Below are 18919 nucleotides of genomic sequence, written 5' to 3'. Positions count from 1 at the left end.
GCATACAGGAAGTGATGCCACGATTCAGCCCTTCGATACCGGAAGCGGCAGGCAGGGCCGACGAAAGTTGTCAAAAGCTGTCTGGTAACCTAGGCGACGGCTACCTGTCAGGCCCTACCCTAACTTCCAGCCCCTGCTCATCAAGACAACCTTTGCCTTTATTCCAGGGCACCAAATTCCAGGGTACCAAAGAGGTTTCCCTACCCCATTCTCCGCGGTTGCACATATAAATATACCCATTATTCTAAGATTGGTCCATTCCCATAGAATAGTAGGAAGCCCCGTGAGATACCATAATCTTTTGGAGTCTTCTAAGGTTCAGGCGATTAAGTGTCGTGCCAAGGACACTCAACATTGTAGTGGCAGAATCGGGATTTGAACTCAGGCAGTCTGATTCATGAGACTGAGCTCTCCTACTCATGGCCTTTGCTATTCTGTCTTCTCTGAGAACCCCTGGCCCAACACAGCCTGTGTATACCACATAATTCCTCCCCCACCCACAGGCCCAAACAAGAAGGAGAGGAGGCACTGGAGAGGGAGGGACCGCAGCTTTATTATCCAGATGTGACCTGAGGGACATCTTCACAACACCCCAACTCAACCCTTCACCTGGCTCCTGAAGAGAAGCAGGTCTGACTCGAAGAGGTGGATAATGACACAGGGGAGCACATGAGGAGATGATGGGGGTTACCGGGGGAAGAACTCTTTGGTAGATGCTGCTGGAGTTGGCCAGGGAGGAGGTGCCCTCCTTTTGCAATGAGGTAGATGTAACATCAGAAGAAATCTCTTTGGCTTCAAGTCCACATGGCATGGTTGAGGGGGGGAGTGGCCACCTCCCAGGGCTGGGTCCCAGAATGGGCACCTTGGAAGAATGGGTTGGAGGGGTGTCTCCTCCCCCCTCAGCAATGGGGTTGGGACTCTCAATTTCAGGTGTGAGCTCTCAGGGTGAGACGCTGGAAGGGGGTCCTGTCAAGGGTGGGGGTGCAGGGTTGGCTGGGCCCTGGGAAGCTGGCACAGGCTGGCGACGGGCAAAGAGGACGCCTGGCAAAGGGGTGAGGAGATGGTAGAGGGCAAACACAAGCAGAAAAAGGCGAGGCAAAGAAACAGAAGAGGGAAACAAAAGTCAGTGTCCTGATTGCTAGAACACCACACACAGAGCCCTGCTGCAACCAATGAGGACAAGCCCCTTGAGTCAGTTAGAGACTCCTGTGCCAATACAGATACCCTCCAACAGGTAAACGAGAAATATTTACACTGATATATAGGCCCATGACAAGACATCCCATGGTATTCATGCCAGAGAGGTCATGCCTTGGATCCCATGCCATGTAGACATCCCCTTTAATCCATGCCAGTGTAGCAATCCCCTGAACCCCATGTTACCCATGCAAGTTTGGATATCTCTGAACCTCATGCTAGTAGAGAAAGTCTAAAATCCCCATGCCAGTGTAAATACCCCTGACCTCATGCCAGTATAGACAGCCTGCAGTACCCATACCAGTGTAGACCACCCCGTTGATCTCTAGGGCCATGTTGATACTGCTGATACCACTGCCTGCCAGATTGAGAGGCCCATCCAACTGCTCTTCTGTCCAGGAGGGGGCAGGGGAGTCACATTTTGGGGAATCAGACTTCAGACTTACAAGCTCCCCCCTCCATCCCTATAGACAGCCCCCATTCCAATTCAGCCCCACACCTGTAATCACAGAGTTGTCTACTGAGGGATCTATCTGCCCCACCTCCAATGCCTATGGGGTGATGGGTCTGTCCTCCCTCATTGCACAGGCCCTAAGCCCTCTCAGCAACAAGCCCCTCCTCACCCCTCAGGGGAACCTTGCCACGGGGCAGGAAACTGGGGGGTGCGCCGTGTCGAGGTGGGTCCATGGGCCCCATCAGTACAGCCCTCTTCTCTGGGGGCTCCTCTGGTGCCAACTTCTCACGCGCAGGTCCAAAGGCTAGGCCCACAGGCAGTGCCAGTCGAGGGGTTGGAATTCCGCTCTCCTCTGAAAAAACAGGTCATTTAGCTCCCCTGACCCAACCAACTCTGTCTCTGCATCTGGTTCTCCCCACAGGCCTGGGACCAAGGGAGGTCACCCAAGCTCAAGCACCAAGTTCAATCTCTCCTCCCATCCAGTCTCCGAATAGAGGCTCTGAAGCTGGAGAGCCCCAAAAGGCCAATATATCTGACTAGGTTTGTCCCAGACAATTTGGGGGATTTCCTTGCTTTCGGTTGTTAAATAAGTCAGTCCTTACTATCCCCATACTTCGATGCTCCCAGACCTCAGAGTTCCCACATTTTAATGTTCCCTATATCTCAGCGTCCCCCTAGGTCTCAGAGACCCTCAAAGTTCAGCCGCTCTCCCCTCACACCTTTCTTAATGGGGCTCGGGCTCAGCTGCGCGCAGGCGTGCGCCGGCAGGCCGGAGGCGGAGCCCTGAGCAGTGCGGGGGCCGGGCGTGGGCGCGGGAGGGGCGGTCCCGGGACCCGAGGCGAGGCCAAGAGTGGCCCGAGGGGGCTGCCCCGCCAAGCTGAAGAGTGGGGCGTTGGTGTAAGCTTGACGACGGCCTTCCCGCCGGTTGCTGTCGATGGCGGCCTGGAGCTCCCCCGGGGAGCTGAGCGCCCGCGTCTCGCACTCGTACGGGTACAGATACTTCATGTACCTAGGGGCGGACGGGGTGGGGTGGGAGGCTGGGCCCAGCTGATCAAGCCCCACCCCCGGACACGAACCCCCGGGGCCCTCCGCGCCCCGCGCCCCACCCCCGCCTCCCGCGCCTTGCTCCCACCGCTCGCGCGCGCGCGCCTGGCCTCACTGGGTGCGTAGAGTGAAGGCGGCCGACGTGATGGTGGTGGGCAAGCTGAGGCCGCGCGTGACCTCTCGCCACACCTTGCGGTTGATGACTTCCACCAGACCGCCCTTGGCCGTCACCAGGCGAAACAGCGCGTACAGGTCCAGCACCTGCTTCGCCATGATGGGCACACGGTTCACTGGCGTCCCTGGTCGGGGGGTTGGCAGAGAGTCAGGACATTAAGACTGAGACCCTGTCTGCGGGCACCCTCAGGGACTCGAGGAGTCGGCTGCCTGGACCTGCCTGGGTGAGCCCCAGGTACAGGGCGGGACCGTCAAGAAAGGAGGGGAACAGGGAGGGATGGGGAGGTGGGGTTGCAGGCAGAGCCCACAGAGCCCCCAAGGCCTCCATTGTAGCAGGAAGGATGGGAGGCTAGACCAGGGGTTGGCAAACTTCTTCCGTAAAGGGCCAGATAGATGGTAAATGTTTTAGGCTTTGCAGGCCAAACAGTCTCTGTCAGAACTACTCCACTCTGCAACTGCAGCCTGAAAGCAGCTATGGAGGATATTTAAAGGAATGAACGCGGCTCTGTTCCAATAAAACTTTATTTACAGACTCTGAAATTCGAATTTCACACGTCCAGAAATGTTATTCGTCTTTTAATTTTTTCCACTATTTAAAAATGTGAAAAACATTCTTTTCTCATGGGCTGTTAGATTTGGCCCGCAGGCTTTAGTTTGCCGACCTCTGGGGTAGACCATAGGAAGGACTTCCTGACTGTTGAAGAGCCAGACTCCCCTAAGTAGCGGCCCGGGGTGGCTGCCAGAGCCGGGGGGATGGTGGATGGGAGAAGAAGCAGCCCTCGCCTCGGCTCGCCGACTCCGCAGTCCCCGCCGCCCCCGCCGGCCAGTCCTGACAAAGGGGCCTGTCTGCGCTGAGCGATGGGCCCCAGTTAATTCCTTACCGATCCCGTCCCCTTCCGCTGCCGCCTTTGGACCCGAACAATTAGCTGCGGCCTGATTAATGGGGGGAAATTATCGGTCCCGCGGGATCCCTTCCCCCCGCACAGGGAGCAGAGGAAGGCAGGGACCTGAGGGAGGCAGAGCTGGGAGGAAGGGGGCGCTAGGATCTGCTGAGACCACCCTACCCCACCCCCCAGTGGAGGGGAGACCAGGAGGAAGGGGCAGGGAGGGGACGTTGGGACCAGAATGACCGGGCCTTCCTGGGGAGCCAAAGGACCTGGAGCCCCACGGAGGGTTCCTGGTTAGGAAGGGACCCGAAAAGGGGTGCTGGGCCTGGGGTGGGGGCCTGAGGGACTTTGGCCAGCAGCTGCACTAAGGGAGGGGGGCAGTGCAGCCAGTTAATTAGCAGCTTATCAGGCCGCACTCGTGGAGTGAGTTAATTAGCTTTGTAGAGAGAGATAATGAGTCAGTCTTCGGACCCATGAATCTGGGGAGAAGCCTAAGTGATGGACTGCCGCCCAGCCTGATCCCCTCCTGGACCCTTCTTGCATTCACTTCTGGCTCTGAGATTCCTGGAAAGGAATTCCTTCTCCTCCACAGCCCCTGCCTACACCTTGAGAAGTCCTCCCTTCAGTCTAATTCCAGTCCTTCCTGATGCAGAACACCTTGGGTGTTTCCTGCCTGAAGCAAGAGGAAACTGAGGAGAGACAAGGCTGGAGGAAGTGGCAGGGAAGAGGACCAAGGCATTCCCATCCCAGTCCCCCAATTCTGGGAACCCCCCCACCCCAGGCCAGCCTCCTACCAGTTCCCCCTCCCACCCTCCCAATTGATCCCACACTCATTAACCTGCCAGTGGGCTGGCCACTAATTAATCCCTGGGTGGAGAAGGGGGGCAGGGTCAGAGGTTAAAGACGCTATTGAGGGCCCAAAGGATACGTGCTGCCAAGCCCAGGCCTCTGCAAAAAGGACCCAAACTGAGGACTAAACCCTGGGGTTTCCCTTCCTCAAACCTGGTAAGTGGGGGTCCTTCCCTTACATCAACCCACTCACCCCTCTTCTGCATGAAGCTAAACAGGTCATCCAGAAATTCTTTCCTCTTGGGGTCTGCATCGAGCTCGTACAGCTGGGGAAGAACTGAGGTCATTTTCCAGCTCTGCTACCCAGCCCCCCACCACCACCTGGGACCCTTTGGACTCCAACCCCCAGATTAAGGGTCCCCAGCTGAAGGGGTAAGTAAGTTCTGAAATGTAGACTTCCTGAGAGAGCATTGGGTTCTCTCCCCTGGGGGCAGGTGTGGGCACTTTTTTTCCTGATACACACAGAGACCCTCTACTGGCCAGTGGTGCCCTGGGCAGCTCAAACCACCCATCTGGGGAGCAGGGGAAGAGAGAAAGCTACGGAGGCTTAGCCTGCCTTCCAGAGCCCCAGGGAGGAAGTCAGGCTGGCGCTGTGTTCCACATTGAGGAAACCAACAGATATATCTGAGCCACTCATTCACTCATTCATACCTGCAAGGGCTTCTTGCTGTTCACATGTCTGTGTGCCAGGGGTGGGGATGAGGGGCAGAGATGCCTCTAACCCATCCCTCAGGCAGGGTGGATGCTCAGAAAAGCTCCTGGATGGAAACCTTGGGCCCCTCAGCCCACACATATCTTCCAGGAACAGCTTCCTGCACTACAGAAGCTGCCACAGAGGCAATGGCCCTGAATCACCCAGGATATGTAGGGTCAGGACTTGAAAGGTCCAGGGGTTATCCCACCTACTCTCAGTCACCTGGAGCTCTACTTCCAGTATCAGCTCTCAAATACCCCCCAGGAGGGACAATCCCTAAAGTAACAGAGTCTTTTACCCAGAGTGACAGTCCCTGTGTAACACCCATAGGTAACACTCCACCCGCCAATAAAAACTCTCAGAGCAAAAAAACACCCATGAGTAACAAACCCCAAAGATGCACCTTTAGATCTACACTCCCACAAGAACTGAGCCCTACGTCTTAGATGGATACCCACAAAAAACACACACAGTCTCCAAGTAATAATCCCCAGAATTACACCCAGGAGAAACAGTCGCTAGAGTCACATCTCCAGAGTAACAGAGCCCCGGGTAACACTATCAGTTTTACACTAACACCACAGAGTCTAAGCATAGATTAACACTTCTGGAAAATACCCAGAACCAACACCCTACGAGTAACACCACCAGAATAGCACACCTAGGATCTCAGCCCTGCATAACATCTTCTTAATGACAGCCTAGAGTAGTGCCTTAGAATAACATCCAGATGGGTTCCACAGGGATGAAGAACCTCAAATTAAGGCCCTGTGAGTAAGGTCTTGTCGTTCCCAGCTGCACAGGAGCCCTTTAGTCACACTGCGGCTGTAGTGGCCATCACAGGCTGGGAACTGTCACCCATAGAACTCAGGCCAGGGAGAGGCCATGGCTGGGGAGAATGTGACAAGGAAGAGAAGAGGTGGGTATCAGCTTGCCAAAGGAGCGGCAACCTCCATTCCACTTCCAAGACAGAAGTAGACAGCCCAGAACACCCCCACTGGTCACTGGAATATGACCTTGTGACTTGATGTGTGAGAAGGTACGGTAGTGCTGGCACTGGGGTCCCCAGATCCCCCTCCCTCAGAATTCTTGAAGGCTCCTGCACCCCTCCCACTTTCCCTTCCAGCTTCACCAAGAACCTCCAGTCTGTCGGCCTCCATGTTTCTTGGCGTCTCCTGCACCTCACGGGGTGTGCCTACGCACTTCTTTCCATGTTTCAGCATGTCTGTCTCTCCCTCCCAGTCCCCATCTAGCCTTCAGTCTTCCCACTGTCTCTCTCCAGGTCTCTATGTCTCTGTCTTTCCATCCTGCAGAGCGCAGTGGTGGTGGTGGTGGGGGGGGGGGCTACTGATCACCTTGCTCTGCTTTTGCCCAGAGAGTAAGAAGGGGGAGGGCCTGACACTGAGAGGGTCCTACCTGCTTGAACTGCTCCTCATAGGTCCACTCATGGGGATGAGGTCCAGGGAGCTGGCTGGAAGGTGAGCTGGTGCCCCGGGTCCCTGGGTGGCTCTCCTCGGCTGCCTCGTCTTCTGCACCAGTTTCCTCTCCTTCCTCATCCTCTTGGGCATCCTCCTCTTCCTCAGCTCCAACCTCCCCAAACCCCCTGTCAGGGGCCTGCAGGGTCCAGGATCCAGGAAAGGAAGGCCGCGGCGGTGGTGGTGGTGGGCGTGGAGGGGCCAAAGGCCCCACCCCCTGGGCCAGTCGGGCTGCCTGCTGTCGCTGCAGGGCCTCCATTACAGCTTCCAGGCGCAGTCCCCCCACTGGTGGGCCGGCTGGCACCAGGCGCGGCCCTGAGGAAAGGGCTGCCTGTGGGAGAGAGAATTATGCGTGTTGCACCCGCTCCCCCAAAGCCCCCAACACAAGGGGAGGTGGTTATGGATTCAGGGAAGTGCAGGGGGGCCATAAGGAAAAAGACAGAAAGACAGCTTTCTCAGAGGTGGACAGAGAGGTAAAAAGAGCAGGAGAGACAGAGACCAGACCCAAAGAGACAGAAACAGACATCGACCGAGGACAGGTAGAGACTGAGCAGATCAACGAGGGTGACAAGGTCCAAGAAACAGAGAGAGATGGAGGAGAGAGAGATCCAACAGAGAGGGAGAGAGACAATGACAGGGAGATAGGGGGATAGAAATGAGAGATGGCGAGAGACAAGAGACTGAGAGGGACCAAGGTGGAGAGTGACAGAAATATCAGACAGAGACAGAGACGGGGAGAGACGAGATTGATAGAGATATCCGGTAGAGAGACCGGGAAGGTAAGAGAGATAGAGAAGCAAGAGATAAATATCAAAGACCTGAGTGACAAGCAGTCCAGGGAGACTGACAGACAGACAGAGGCAGAGGGAGACAGGCAAAGACCGACGCCGCAGGAGACAGAGACAGAAGAAAGAGATTAGAAATAGAGACAGGGCGAGACAGTAAATAGAGGGGGACAGAGACAGGGAAAACAGACGGAGAGACGGGGCAGAGACGCAGAGGACTAGAACCGAGGAGGAGCGGGAACAGAGGGTGCCGGGGGGGTAGAGCCCGGGACGGGGACGGGGACGGGGACAGCCGCGTCTCCACGCCCGCTCTCAGGCTCCCCGCGGCCACACTCACCAGCCTGGCGCGGCCCGCTGCCCCCGGCGTCTCCACGGCGCTCCCTCCGCTCAGCCCGCCTGTCGGGCGGCCCCTGTCTCAGCTCGGTTCCCTGTGCGGGGCCCCTGCCTTGCGCTCCTGCCGCCGCCGCGCGCTCCTCCGGCCGAGGGGCGCTCACTCGCTGCTCTGCCGGCTGCGGCCGCGGGGGCGGGACCCGAGAGGGGCAGGGCGGGCGGGGGCGCAGGGGGAGAGGCCCCGGTGGGCTCTGCCGCTTCCAGCCCCCCAACAGGTGTCTCCCACCCTCCATACAGCCAGATTCGGGGCGGGGGGAGAGGGCGCTGGAGTGCTGCTGGGAATCGTGCAAAGGAGAGTGAGGAGTCCACAACCACCGAACTCCGGACCAGGGCCCCTCCCAGCCTCACAATTCCGGGGGCGGGGGGTCCCCACACCCGTACTCAGTGCCCGGCATCCACATACAAACATTCGTGTTCACACACCAACACACCCTGTCACAAGTTCAAGGTACACAGCCGCCCTGCCTCACATACTTGGTTACATAAATACTACAGCGCCAATGGCCTGGACAGGCTGTGATCTGAGGGGACTAACTCTGCGGGGTGCTGGGGTGAGAGTGGAGGGCCTGGGCAGAACAGAAGCTTCTCCCCTGCCCTGCCCAGGTGCTGTCCCCAACTGCACGCATGCTGCAGTTTGCACAATACGCGCACATGGTGGTGAACTCACTTCTGCACCCACACACTCAGAGGTCTCTGAGCTCATTCCACACCAGCAGCAGGGTACACATACCACCTGCAGGTACAAAGCCACACGGCTTTTAGCTCTTTTGACGTTCTATTATGGAAATTTTCAAACATATACCCAAGAAGAGTGAATAATATAATGAACCTCTGGCAATCCTCAGAATTTCAATGGTGATCAGCATTTTGCCCATCTTCACATACATCCTCCACCCATGTTTGCATGACTCCCCAATCTCTAGCTCCAGACACCTTTAGCCAACTGCTCCAGGCCCACCCTACTCCCAGTTATCCTCCAGATGCTGAGATGCTGTTCCTTAGCAGCCCTGGACCCCACTCCTCTTAAGCACCCTCATCCATTCCCCAGTTTCTTCCTGTGCGGAAGGGAATCGACCTACTAAAAGCATTGAGAGTCACCGGGAGGTGATGCCAAGCGTGTGAGTGAACAACACGCCTCTGTAGGATTGATACCTGGCATAGGTGTGAAACTCTGCTGTGTCAAACTCAGCACCGGGGAGCACCACCTGACCTCATTCATACCCAGTGAGGTACACTGGTCTCAGGGCCAAGATTCCTCGAGGGGGCAGAAATTCAGGGGTAACTTTTGCCTCCTCCCCAACCCTCTCCCAATGAGTCTGCTCCTCTCAGACCCAGCTTGCCCTGGTCTGGACCACCAGCTCTTCTCACCAGGATCTTGTGGTGGGTGACAGCTCCCTGCTCTCACTGTCTCCAGCCTCCACCCTTGTTCCCAGCCCAGCTCCCACTGTAGCACTAAGTCCACATTCTCTTTGGCCCATCTCTGGCCAGCCACACTGAGGCTCAGTCCTGCTCACACTCCAGTGCCCACCCACTCAGATTTCAGGTCTGACAGCCAGTCAGACCCCACTTCCACCAAGAGGCATTGGTGATCCAACCACCTTCAGATCCAATGTCCCTGCCCCCGTAGCTTGGTGTGGTCTAAGTTCTCCTGGGGCAGAGTCCAGCCCCCTCCGCTGCCATCCCTCTCCAAGGCAACTCCTGTGCTCAGCTTGCCTCCCCACTGCCCACCCCCCAGCTTCCCTAGCTGCTCAGAAGAGAGGAAGTGCCTGGAGAGAGATGAAGGTAAGATTCCTGTTGGAAAGGTAGGAACTGGCTTGGGGAAATTCCAGTTCTGAGGGTTTGGAGATTGCTTTGGAGGGGGTGGAGAGGGGCAAGGGACTTGGATGCTACTCCCAAAAGAAAAGAATCAATCAAGCATAGTAAATTCACCTTTGGGGTCTGAGCCAGGAGGGTACAACTGGGAAGGGCAAAGGGGAAGGAATAACCTGACTGGAACCTGGTTTCTCTCTCTCTCCATCTGTGAAGAGGAAAGGCTGTCTCATACCCACACATAGCCCCCTCTGATCCTATACCTCACAGAGACACAGACTGACCCAGACACCCATTAATCCAACACATACTTACTGAGCACTTACTTTATGCGAGGCACTGTTGGACACAGGAGTAAATAAAACAAAGTCCTTATTATAATGGCATAATTCCAGTGGGGGAAATGTATATTGTGTCACATGGTGATAAGTAAAATGGAGAAAAATAAATCTGGGTTGGGGGGAATAGAAAGGGAAGGGTGTCATTAGTTACCTATTGCTGTGCAACAAATTACACTCAAACTTAGCAGCTTGAAAAAACATCTATGTTTTCACAATTCTGTGGATAGGGAATTTGAGAGTGGCTTAGCTGAGTGGTGCTGCCTTTCGTGAGGTTGTAGTAAAAATGTTGGCTAGGGATGCAGTCATCTGAAGATTTGACTGGGACTGGAAGATCCACTTCACTCACATGGCCATTGGCAGGAGGCTGTTCTCCCTAGGTGGGCCTCTCCATGGGAGAGGACCTCATACCAGAGTGTCCTCCCAACATGGCAGTTGGTTTCCCCCAGAGAGAGTGACTAAAGAGGGAAGAGTGCTTTTTATGGCCTAGTTTTAGAAGTCATACACTGTCACTTCTGCCATATGTTAGTTGTTAAAAGTACATAACTAAGTCCAGCCTGCATTCAAGGGGAAGGGAATTAGGCTTCACTTCTTTTTTTAAAAAATAAATTTATTTATTTATTTATTTTTGGCTGAGTTGTGTCTTCGTTGCTGTGGTGAGCAGGGGCTACTCTACCTGGCAGTGCGTGGGCTTCTCATTGTGGTGGCTTCTCTTGTTGCGGACCACCGGCTCTAGGCGCATGGTCTTCAGTAGTTGTGGTTTGCGGGCTCTACAGCGCAGGCTCAGTAGTTGTGGCACATGGGCTTAGTTGCTCTGCGGCATGTGGGATCTTCCCAGACCAGGGCTCGAACCCGTGTCCCCTGCATTGGCAGGCAGATTCTTAACCACTGTGCCACCAGGGAAGTCCCTAGGCGTCACTTCTTAAAGGGAAGAGTATCAAAAATTATATGGAGGTATTTCATTTTATTTATTTATTTATTTGGTTGTGCTGGGTCTTAGTTGCAGCAGGTGGGCTCCTTAGTTGTGGCATGCAAACTCTTAGTTGCAGCATGCATGTGGGATCTAGTACCCTGACCAGGGATTGAACCTGGGCCCCCTGCATTGGGAGCTTGGAGTCTTAACCACTGCACCACCAGGGATGTCCCCTGTAGGTATTTTAAAACCAACACAGAAGGGCTGATATTACCCAAATGTTAAGGGAAGGACTCGCTGAGCAGAAACTGAAGGAGGGGAGGAAGAGCCATGGAGTCAGGAGAACAGCAGGTGCAAATATCCTGAGGTGGAAGTGTGATGTGTCAGAAGAAAAGCAAGGAGGCCCCTCGGCTAGAACACAGTGGCCAAGGTGAACGGTTGGATGTTTGGTCAGAGGTAACATGGACCTTGGAGCAGGTTCTTGGAGGCAGTGAAAGGACTGAATGCGATGGGAAGCATTGGAAATGTCTGAGCAAAGAGTGAAAGTCTGACTCTGGCTGTTGTGTGGAGAACCCTCCACAAGGGATGCAAGCATGAGGCTCAATTAGGACTTTGCAGTAATCCAGGCAAGAGATGATGCTGGCTTGGACCAGGGTGATAGCAGTGGAGGTGGCAAGAAGTGGTTAGATTCTGAATATGTTTTGAAGATAAACCTGACAGGATCTGTTGATGTCTTGAATGTAGAATGTGACAGAATGGGAGGTATCCAAGATGACTCCAAGGTTTTTTGGCCTAGGCAGCTGGGTAAATGGAGGTACCCTTAATTGAGGCAGTGAAGACTACAGGAGGTGCAGGATTGGGAGAGAAATCAGTTCGCATTGAACACTTGAGCTCAGAGGAGGTTTAGAGTGAGACAAAAAATTAGGCATAAGATACATAGATGGTCCTCAAGATCCAACCATATTGTTGCAAATGGCAGGGTTTCCTTCTTTTTCATGGCTGAATAATATTCCATTGTAGATATATACATTTTCTTATTCATTCATCCTTGAGGGCATTATGCTAAGTGAAATAATCAGATAAAGACAAATGCTGTATGTTCTCACTCATATGTGGGATCTAAAAACAAACAAACAAAAAAACTCAAGTCACAGAAACAGAGAACAGATTGGTGGTTGCCAGAGGCCAGGGGTGAGGCAGGGCCAGGGGGAAAATGGGTGAAAGTGGTCAAAAGGTAAACTTCCAGTTTTAAGATAAATAAGTCCTGGGGATGTAATGTACAGCATAATGACTACAGTCAATAATACTATATTGTATATCTGAAAGTTGCTAAGAGAGCAGGTCTTGAAAGTGCTCATCACAGGAAAAAAAAGTTTTGTAACCATGTGAGGTGATGGATGTTAACTAAACTTGTGGTGATCATTTCACAATATAGACATATATCAAATCATTATGTTGTATACCTTAAACTAATAAAACCTTACATGTCAATTGTATCTCAGTAAAACTAGTATATAGACATATAGATGGTATTTATTTATTTATGGCCACACCGTGGGGCTTGTGGGATCATAGTTCCCCGGCCAGGGATTGAACCTGGGCCCCAGCAGTGGAAGCGTCCAGTCCTAACCACTTGACCTCCAGGGAATTCCCTAGATGGTACTTAAAATCATGAAATGGTTGAGATCACCTCAGAGCAGTGTAAACCTGGGAAGTGAGAGGTTGAGGAAATGAGCCAGATCTAGCAAAGGAGGCAATGAAGGAAGAGAGTAGTGTCCTGTAAGCCAAAGGAGTCTTTTAAGAGTCAAATGAAAGTGAGAAGAAATAACCACTGGACTTAGCAACAGAGATGGGGAGGAGCCTGGGAGCCTAGTCCTATGTGAAAGGTAGGGATGACAAAGGGAGCTGGGGCATCCCTAATAGATGTGGGCTCTGAGCCTAGAGGCAAAGCTGGGTTACAGGGTGGGAGAAATCCTGAGACTTGGCTTTGCAACCCGTGATCAAATGGAGAGGCCCCAGACAGGACCTGTCATGGCCAACACTGTGGTGGTGGTAAGGTGTCAGGATGGCCACCTTGCCTGGGCCTCACATTCATTCTGAGCCACATATTTAGACTTTTGATGTTGCTTCCAGATGGTTATACATGTAGTCTTTTGTATTTTTACTCACTAGAATGTCAAATTTTTAGAATGTACATTTTTTTATAATCATGTTCCTTCCATTTTTAATATACCAGAATCCTAAGAAGTGAGAGGCCTGGGCCTTGCTCATCCTCAGAACAGCGCCAGGAGGAGGGTGAGGCAAGTGCAGGACCCTTGGGAGTGTGTACTTCAGGCACCTCTCTGGCCTCATCCTAGTCCCAGCCCCCCACTACCTTAGACACCACCAGATAGTGAGCCTGCTCCCCAGCCCCGGGAGCCTCCACAGAAGTGGGGGGTCCTGGAAAAGGCAGACTGGAGAGGAAGAACTCCTGCTCTGGGTGGACGTGGACATGATACCCTGGAAACCTAGAAAAAAGCAGATGGAGAATGACTATGCCTTTCAGCTCAAAAGTGGCTGCACACTGCCACCCCGTGGTCATCCAGGGCAGGAGTCCCAGGACTGTGCCCAGAACAGCACTGGCAGAGGCGAGACCAAGAGCAGGACACACACCGCCTCACCCAGCCCTGAATTTCTTAAATTGTGGCATTCAAACCTGGTGGAGAGAATCTTATTAACCATGCTGATCTCAAGGCCTCAACCCAGAACTGATCTCTGGGGACTGGGCACAATAATCTGTAGAGTCAACGAGCCTACTAGGTGATTCCTGGGAACACTAAAGTATATAGTAAAAAGCTGCTGTCATAAACTGAATCACACAGCAAGGGAGAGGCCTTCCTGAGGCCCCCAGGAGTTAGAGGTTCTCCTGCTGCTCAGACACGAAAAGAAATGAAACTGTTCGACAGGTCTTTATTGACAGACACAGATAGATGGACAGAGAATGCAGCAAAGGCAGAGTCTGGAAGCTGTGAAAAGTGTCTGTGTGTGTGCGTGCAGAAAAGGCTTTCTCTAGGCCAGGGGCAACCCCTTGGACCTGGGCCCACCTGTCTAGGTCCTCACCCCAGCAGTGGGCCCTCAGCTGAGGCCAGCCTCCCCATTATACCCTGGAGGGAGGTATGACCTCAGCATGTGCCACAGTCTTCTGGTTCTCCAGCTAACTTGGTTGCGAGGGTGGGGACAGGCCATGAGGGTACTTGCATAGCAGGGGAACAGAATGGGGTAAGGCATATGGTGAGGACAAGGAGATGAAGGGGAAGGGCATCATAGCTGCAGGTGAAGGGAGCCTCCACAGGCTCCCTCCCAATGGCTGCTGGGTTGAAGGGTCAGACCCAGGCAGTTTGTAATAGCCACCCCCATCCTTAACTCCAGAGCCCTGACTAGGGGCAGAGAAGCTCTGGAAAGGCCTGAGTTAGTGAGTCGAGCTTGTGGGATATGTGTTCGAACATGACTGGCCCCTTTGGTATATACGTGGGGCTCCCTCTCTGCATGGGTGTGAATGCGTAATGCTGCCGTACACACAGGATTCAGTATCTGAATGTGTGTCCCATGTGTTCCCATGACTATGTTTAGTTGTATGCATGTGTGTCCCTGCTCATACACCAGGAACTCAGTATCTGCATGTTGTGAGTATGTCCATGTCTTTTCACGTGGGCTCCAGCAGGTGGATGTGTGCAGGCCTGCCCGCTCCTGTCCATCCACAGGTCCTCCTTCAGGCCTGGCTGGTCAGGCATCCTGGCCAAAGAGGTAGGTGGTGAGTTCAAGCCGGAGGCCCCGGGCATAGGCTTGAAGAGTATAGAAGAGGGTGAGGAAGTCCTGGGTGCTGAAGATTGTGTCAGCCAGCGCGAAGGCCAGGGTAGATGGGATGACACCCCGGCCGTACTCCACCATCCATGTGTTTGGCCCCCACTCCACGGCCGTTGCCTCACCAGGCCCGTGCACCACTGTCTCCCCTGGGGGGACAGAGAGCACCCACATGAAGAGCCTGGCCCTGCCCTCCCATTGCCACCACCTCCCTGGCCTGCGGGCTGTCTAGGGGTAGGGAATGGAGAGGGAGCTTCAGGAAAGAAAAAGCCTTACCTCACTGGCCTGGCTGCCCATCTGCAAGGGTAAGAGGCTAAGGTGGCCACTCTTAAAAACTTTGCTCTGTGGCATCACCTGACTCATGTCCTCTCTTGGGGGAAGCCTCACCTGGCCCTGCACCATTGTTTGGGAGTCATGGAAGTCTGCATTCCCAAGCCTCACTCATGACAAGCAGAAGTTTAGCTAAACTTGGGCTGGGCCTGTTAGACAGAGAGAGATGAATATAAGACTTGCTAGGCTTTCTGAGAAATATAGCTGTTCAGTTACAGTGCCTGCCATGCTTGTAACATTCAACCTCAAACTTACTTAGAAATCCAAATGTTTCATTATACACAAGAGGGAAGACAACTATCTGCCTTGTCTTTGGGGGCATGAGAGCATTTCTGATTACCCAACTGTCTCCCCAATAACTGCTGGAATACTGGATGATTAAAATCAGACGTGGTTAACAGGAAGCTGTTATGTTTTGTTTCCATTTGACAGAGGAAGGCAACGGAGACCCTGAATCCTGCCTCAAGCAACCACCTGTGGCTTAACTAGAGGGCAAAGAAACTAGGAGGAGGGCCCCTCAACGCACCCCTTTTCCATGCCATGCCTCCTTCCCCCAACTATAGGCACCCAAGAATGAAGAGACCCACCTCTCTAACAGAGCCACCTTACCCACCTGGGTAGAAGACCTCACTTTTGGTAGTGCCCTCTCTCCACTGGTGGAAGGTGCCAGAGATGATGGTATCCGAGATCTCAGCCCAATAGCGCCCTGAGGGACAATCAAACGGACACTGAATATCAGGGTATCCGCACCACTCGATGGCCTGGCCGAACATCAGGAAGGAGGGCATGGGCCCTTGTACAGCCCCAGCCTCCCAGTCCGGCCCGCCGCCAGCACTGACCCGAGTGGCCGCTAGAGCCCAGGGCGGTGCCGAAGAGCAGCACGTACTCGGACAGGGAGGCGTGCAGAAGGCACATGGCGCCCATCCAACCTCCCGCGTTCACAAACACCCACTGCAGCTCCTCGTCGGGCAGCACGTGGCCTGGGTGCAGGCGCCGCAGCTCCACGATCAGCCGAGAGAAGGCCAGCTCGTGGTCCAGCCCTGGCGGGGGCAGAGGAACAACCAAGTCAGGGCCAGCATCGGTCACGAACTGGGGAACGGTGCCCCCAGAACCTCCAGCTACGCCCGGCCCTCTCCAGCCCCCTGCCTTCCACCCGCCCGCTCACCCGCCGCCTCACCGGCGTACTGCCGAGCCAGCTGCGCGATCTCTTCATGCTGGAAGACGAAGCTCTGAGTGCCCAGCCAGAGCCAGACCACCTGGGCCAGCACAGCGGCGGCCGCCAGGAGCAGGGCGGCCCACGCCCACCGCCGGCCCACGGCCCACTGCATCGCAGCGGGCGGACTGGCCCAGCGCAGCGCAGAGAGAGCTGGGACCTGAGGCTGTGACCCTCACTGCCTCCGTGTCTCTGGCGCGCCGTCCACGACCCGTTCCCCCGCCAGCGCCGTGGTACGGCTCGCCCTGGCCAATCGGAACTGCCAGGGCACCGGGGCACCGCCTCTCGGGTCGAACCATTATCTCTCGGGGAGCGGGGAGCCGGGTGCGCCGAAGGGCCGGGCGGCGCCGCGCGCGTCAGGCAAGGGGGCGGGGCCAAGCCCTCCTAGCTGCAGGCGTTGGGGTTTGTCTCTAGGCATGCTCTCGCCTAGCGCGGTTCTACTTGGGGTTGCGGGGATGGCGGTGAGACCCAGAATGGACTGGCCCGCCTGGGCTCACTGACTGGTGAAGCAGGCGAGCCCAGAAGCAGAGCCTTCCGGACTTGTGATGGTTAAGGCCCGCCTTTGCTAGCACAGAAGGTGGGAAGGAGGCTCTTCTACTTGGGAACGTTATGGACGGCTTTTGGAGGCGGTGACACCTGAGCAGTGTCTTTAAGAGCGATGGGAAGGGCATTCCAGTGAGCCAGTGAGACCTACTCCAAGAGCAAAGGCACCAAGGAGAGACACAGCGTCGGGTCTTCTGGGGGCCAACAATTCATTCTTTATTCTGAAGTACAAAATATGAGAGGAGGGCCTTGTAAGCCAACTGAAGGTTATCGGTGGCGGCGGGGATCGGGCGGGGGGAGTGAAAAAGGAAGAGAAGCAGAAAAGAAACAAGAAAAAAGAGGCAGCATAGTGCAGTGATAAGAAAGACACTCTGGACAGGACTGACTGTGTTAAAAGCCTGGCTCCTGCCACCTACTGGTTGTGTGATCTTGGGCAAGTTACTTAAACTCTTTGTGACTCAGTTTTCTCATCTGTAAAATGGGATGAATAAAAGTACATACCTTCATTGTGATGAAGACTAAATGAGTTAATATTTACAAAGCAATTAGTGTCTGGCATGTGGTGTCATATGTGTTAGTTATATCAATAAAACATAAAGCAGAAGAGAACTGGAAGAGTGTAGTCTCACACATGAGAGTGATGGAATGGTCAACACAGTCAAATATAATTGAGTGGTCCTATGAAATGACTGGAAATGGTCATTGGGTTTCTCAGTATGGGCATGTAGCAGAGATTATGCTATACATTCACAAATCCATTCCTTTTGCTCTTGGGCAGCCAGTCTACTTTGTAGTTAGGTGAGGCCATGTGATTGTGTTCTGGCCAAGGCAGAAATGACATATGCCATTTCCAGGTCTGGCTCCTAAAATCTTTTGTGAAATTCTTGACACTTTCTTTCTTGTCTTATCTAATATAGTTACATACAATTAAGTAGTGGAGAATTCCGAATGCTGCATGGGACAGAGCTCTCCCTCTCTCCCACAATGGACTATGGTACTAAGCCACTGAGTTTGGAGGTTGTTTGTTACAGCAGCTAAGATTATTTACCCTGACTACTACAGGGCAAAAGACATGTTATAGTGTACTGTGCGGGTAAGAGTAGAGGCTGGGAAGATGAACTAATTTTTGAGAAATTTGACCAAGAAGGGAATGATAAAAAAGGAATTATTTAGAGGAAAATGCAGGATTGAGGGAACATGTTTTTGTATTGGCTCTGGCTTCTGTGACACTCCTGAGTTGACCATTTTTTAAGAACCCTGCGTAGCAGGGACTAGCAAATCTGGTCTCTGCCCCCTTGTTTCAGACAGAGTCCTCTGGGACTGTCTAGGTCTGCAGCTCCCCTACCTGGTCTTTCAGAAATCTTCTCCAGCACACACTGTTTTATTTTTGTTTTGTTTTATTTATTTATTTTGTACTGTTTTGTATTTTTCTTTTTTTTAAATATCTTTATTAGAGTATAATTGCTTTACAATGTTGTGTTAGTTTCTGTTGCACAACAAAGTGAATCAGCTATAAGTATACATATATCCCCATATCCCCTCCCTCTTGAGCCTCCCTGCCATCCTCCCTATCCCACCCTTCTAGGTCATCACAAAACATTGAGCTGATCTCCCTGTGCTATGCAGCAGCTTCCCACTAGCCATCCATTTTACATTTGGTAGTGTATATATGTCCATGCCACTCTCTCACTTCATCCCAGCTTTTTTAGATTCCATATATGTGTTAGCATACGGTATTTGTTTTTCTCTTTCTGACTTACACTCTGTATGACAGACTCAAGGTCCATCCACCTCACTAAAAATAACTCAGTTTCGTTTCTTTTTATAGCTCAGTAATATTCCATTGTATATATGCGCCACATCTTCTTTATCCATTCATCTGTCAATGGACATTTAGATTGCTTCCATGTCCTGGCAATTGTAAATAGTGCGCTGCAATGAACATAGTGGTACATGTATCTTTTTGAATTATGGTTTTCTCAGG

The 18919-nt window shown here is 53.3% G+C and overlaps 2 protein-coding genes across 6 annotated transcripts; both read right to left on the bottom strand.

Moving 5' to 3' along the window:
- Positions 1 to 50: 50 nt before the first annotated feature.
- ARID3C (AT-rich interaction domain 3C) lies at positions 51 to 13813 on the bottom strand. 2 transcript variants are annotated; one of them, XM_082401742.1, is made up of 8 exons: positions 7897 to 7941; positions 6716 to 7105; positions 4799 to 4871; positions 2811 to 2994; positions 2371 to 2660; positions 1821 to 2003; positions 1499 to 1588; positions 51 to 1041 (listed from the first exon to the last, which is right to left on the bottom strand). In XM_082401742.1, the coding sequence occupies exons 2-8, from the start codon at positions 7031 to 7033 to the stop codon at positions 941 to 943; spliced, it is 1239 nt and encodes a 412-aa protein (XP_082257868.1). In that variant the 5' UTR covers positions 7034 to 7105; positions 7897 to 7941; the 3' UTR covers positions 51 to 940. The 2 variants fall into 2 exon arrangements, with proteins under 2 accessions (XP_082257868.1, XP_082257867.1); XM_082401741.1 differs by lacking the exon at positions 1499 to 1588 and having other exon boundaries at positions 7897 to 13813.
- A 128-nt stretch (positions 13814 to 13941) lies between these two features.
- Positions 13942 to 16645, bottom strand: SIGMAR1 (sigma non-opioid intracellular receptor 1). 4 transcript variants are annotated; one of them, XM_082401748.1, is made up of 4 exons: positions 16357 to 16644; positions 16019 to 16219; positions 15793 to 15885; positions 13942 to 14868 (listed from the first exon to the last, which is right to left on the bottom strand). In XM_082401748.1, exons 1-4 carry the CDS (start codon positions 16505 to 16507, stop codon positions 14615 to 14617), a joined length of 699 nt encoding a protein of 232 aa, XP_082257874.1. In that variant the 5' UTR covers positions 16508 to 16644; the 3' UTR covers positions 13942 to 14614. The 4 variants fall into 4 exon arrangements, with proteins under 4 accessions (XP_082257874.1, XP_082257871.1, XP_082257872.1 ...); XM_082401745.1 differs by having other exon boundaries at positions 13942 to 14998; positions 16357 to 16634; XM_082401747.1 differs by having other exon boundaries at positions 14787 to 14998; positions 15767 to 15885; positions 16357 to 16645.
- Between the last annotated feature and the right edge of the window lie 2274 nt (positions 16646 to 18919).

The sequence above is a fragment of the Balaenoptera borealis genome, assembly GCF_965194805.1.
Source record: "Balaenoptera borealis genome assembly, chromosome: 8".
Classification (NCBI taxonomy): Eukaryota; Metazoa; Chordata; class Mammalia; order Artiodactyla; family Balaenopteridae; genus Balaenoptera; species Balaenoptera borealis.
The sequence above is the reverse complement of the archived record's forward strand: the minus strand, read 5'-3'. Positions and strand labels throughout refer to the sequence as shown.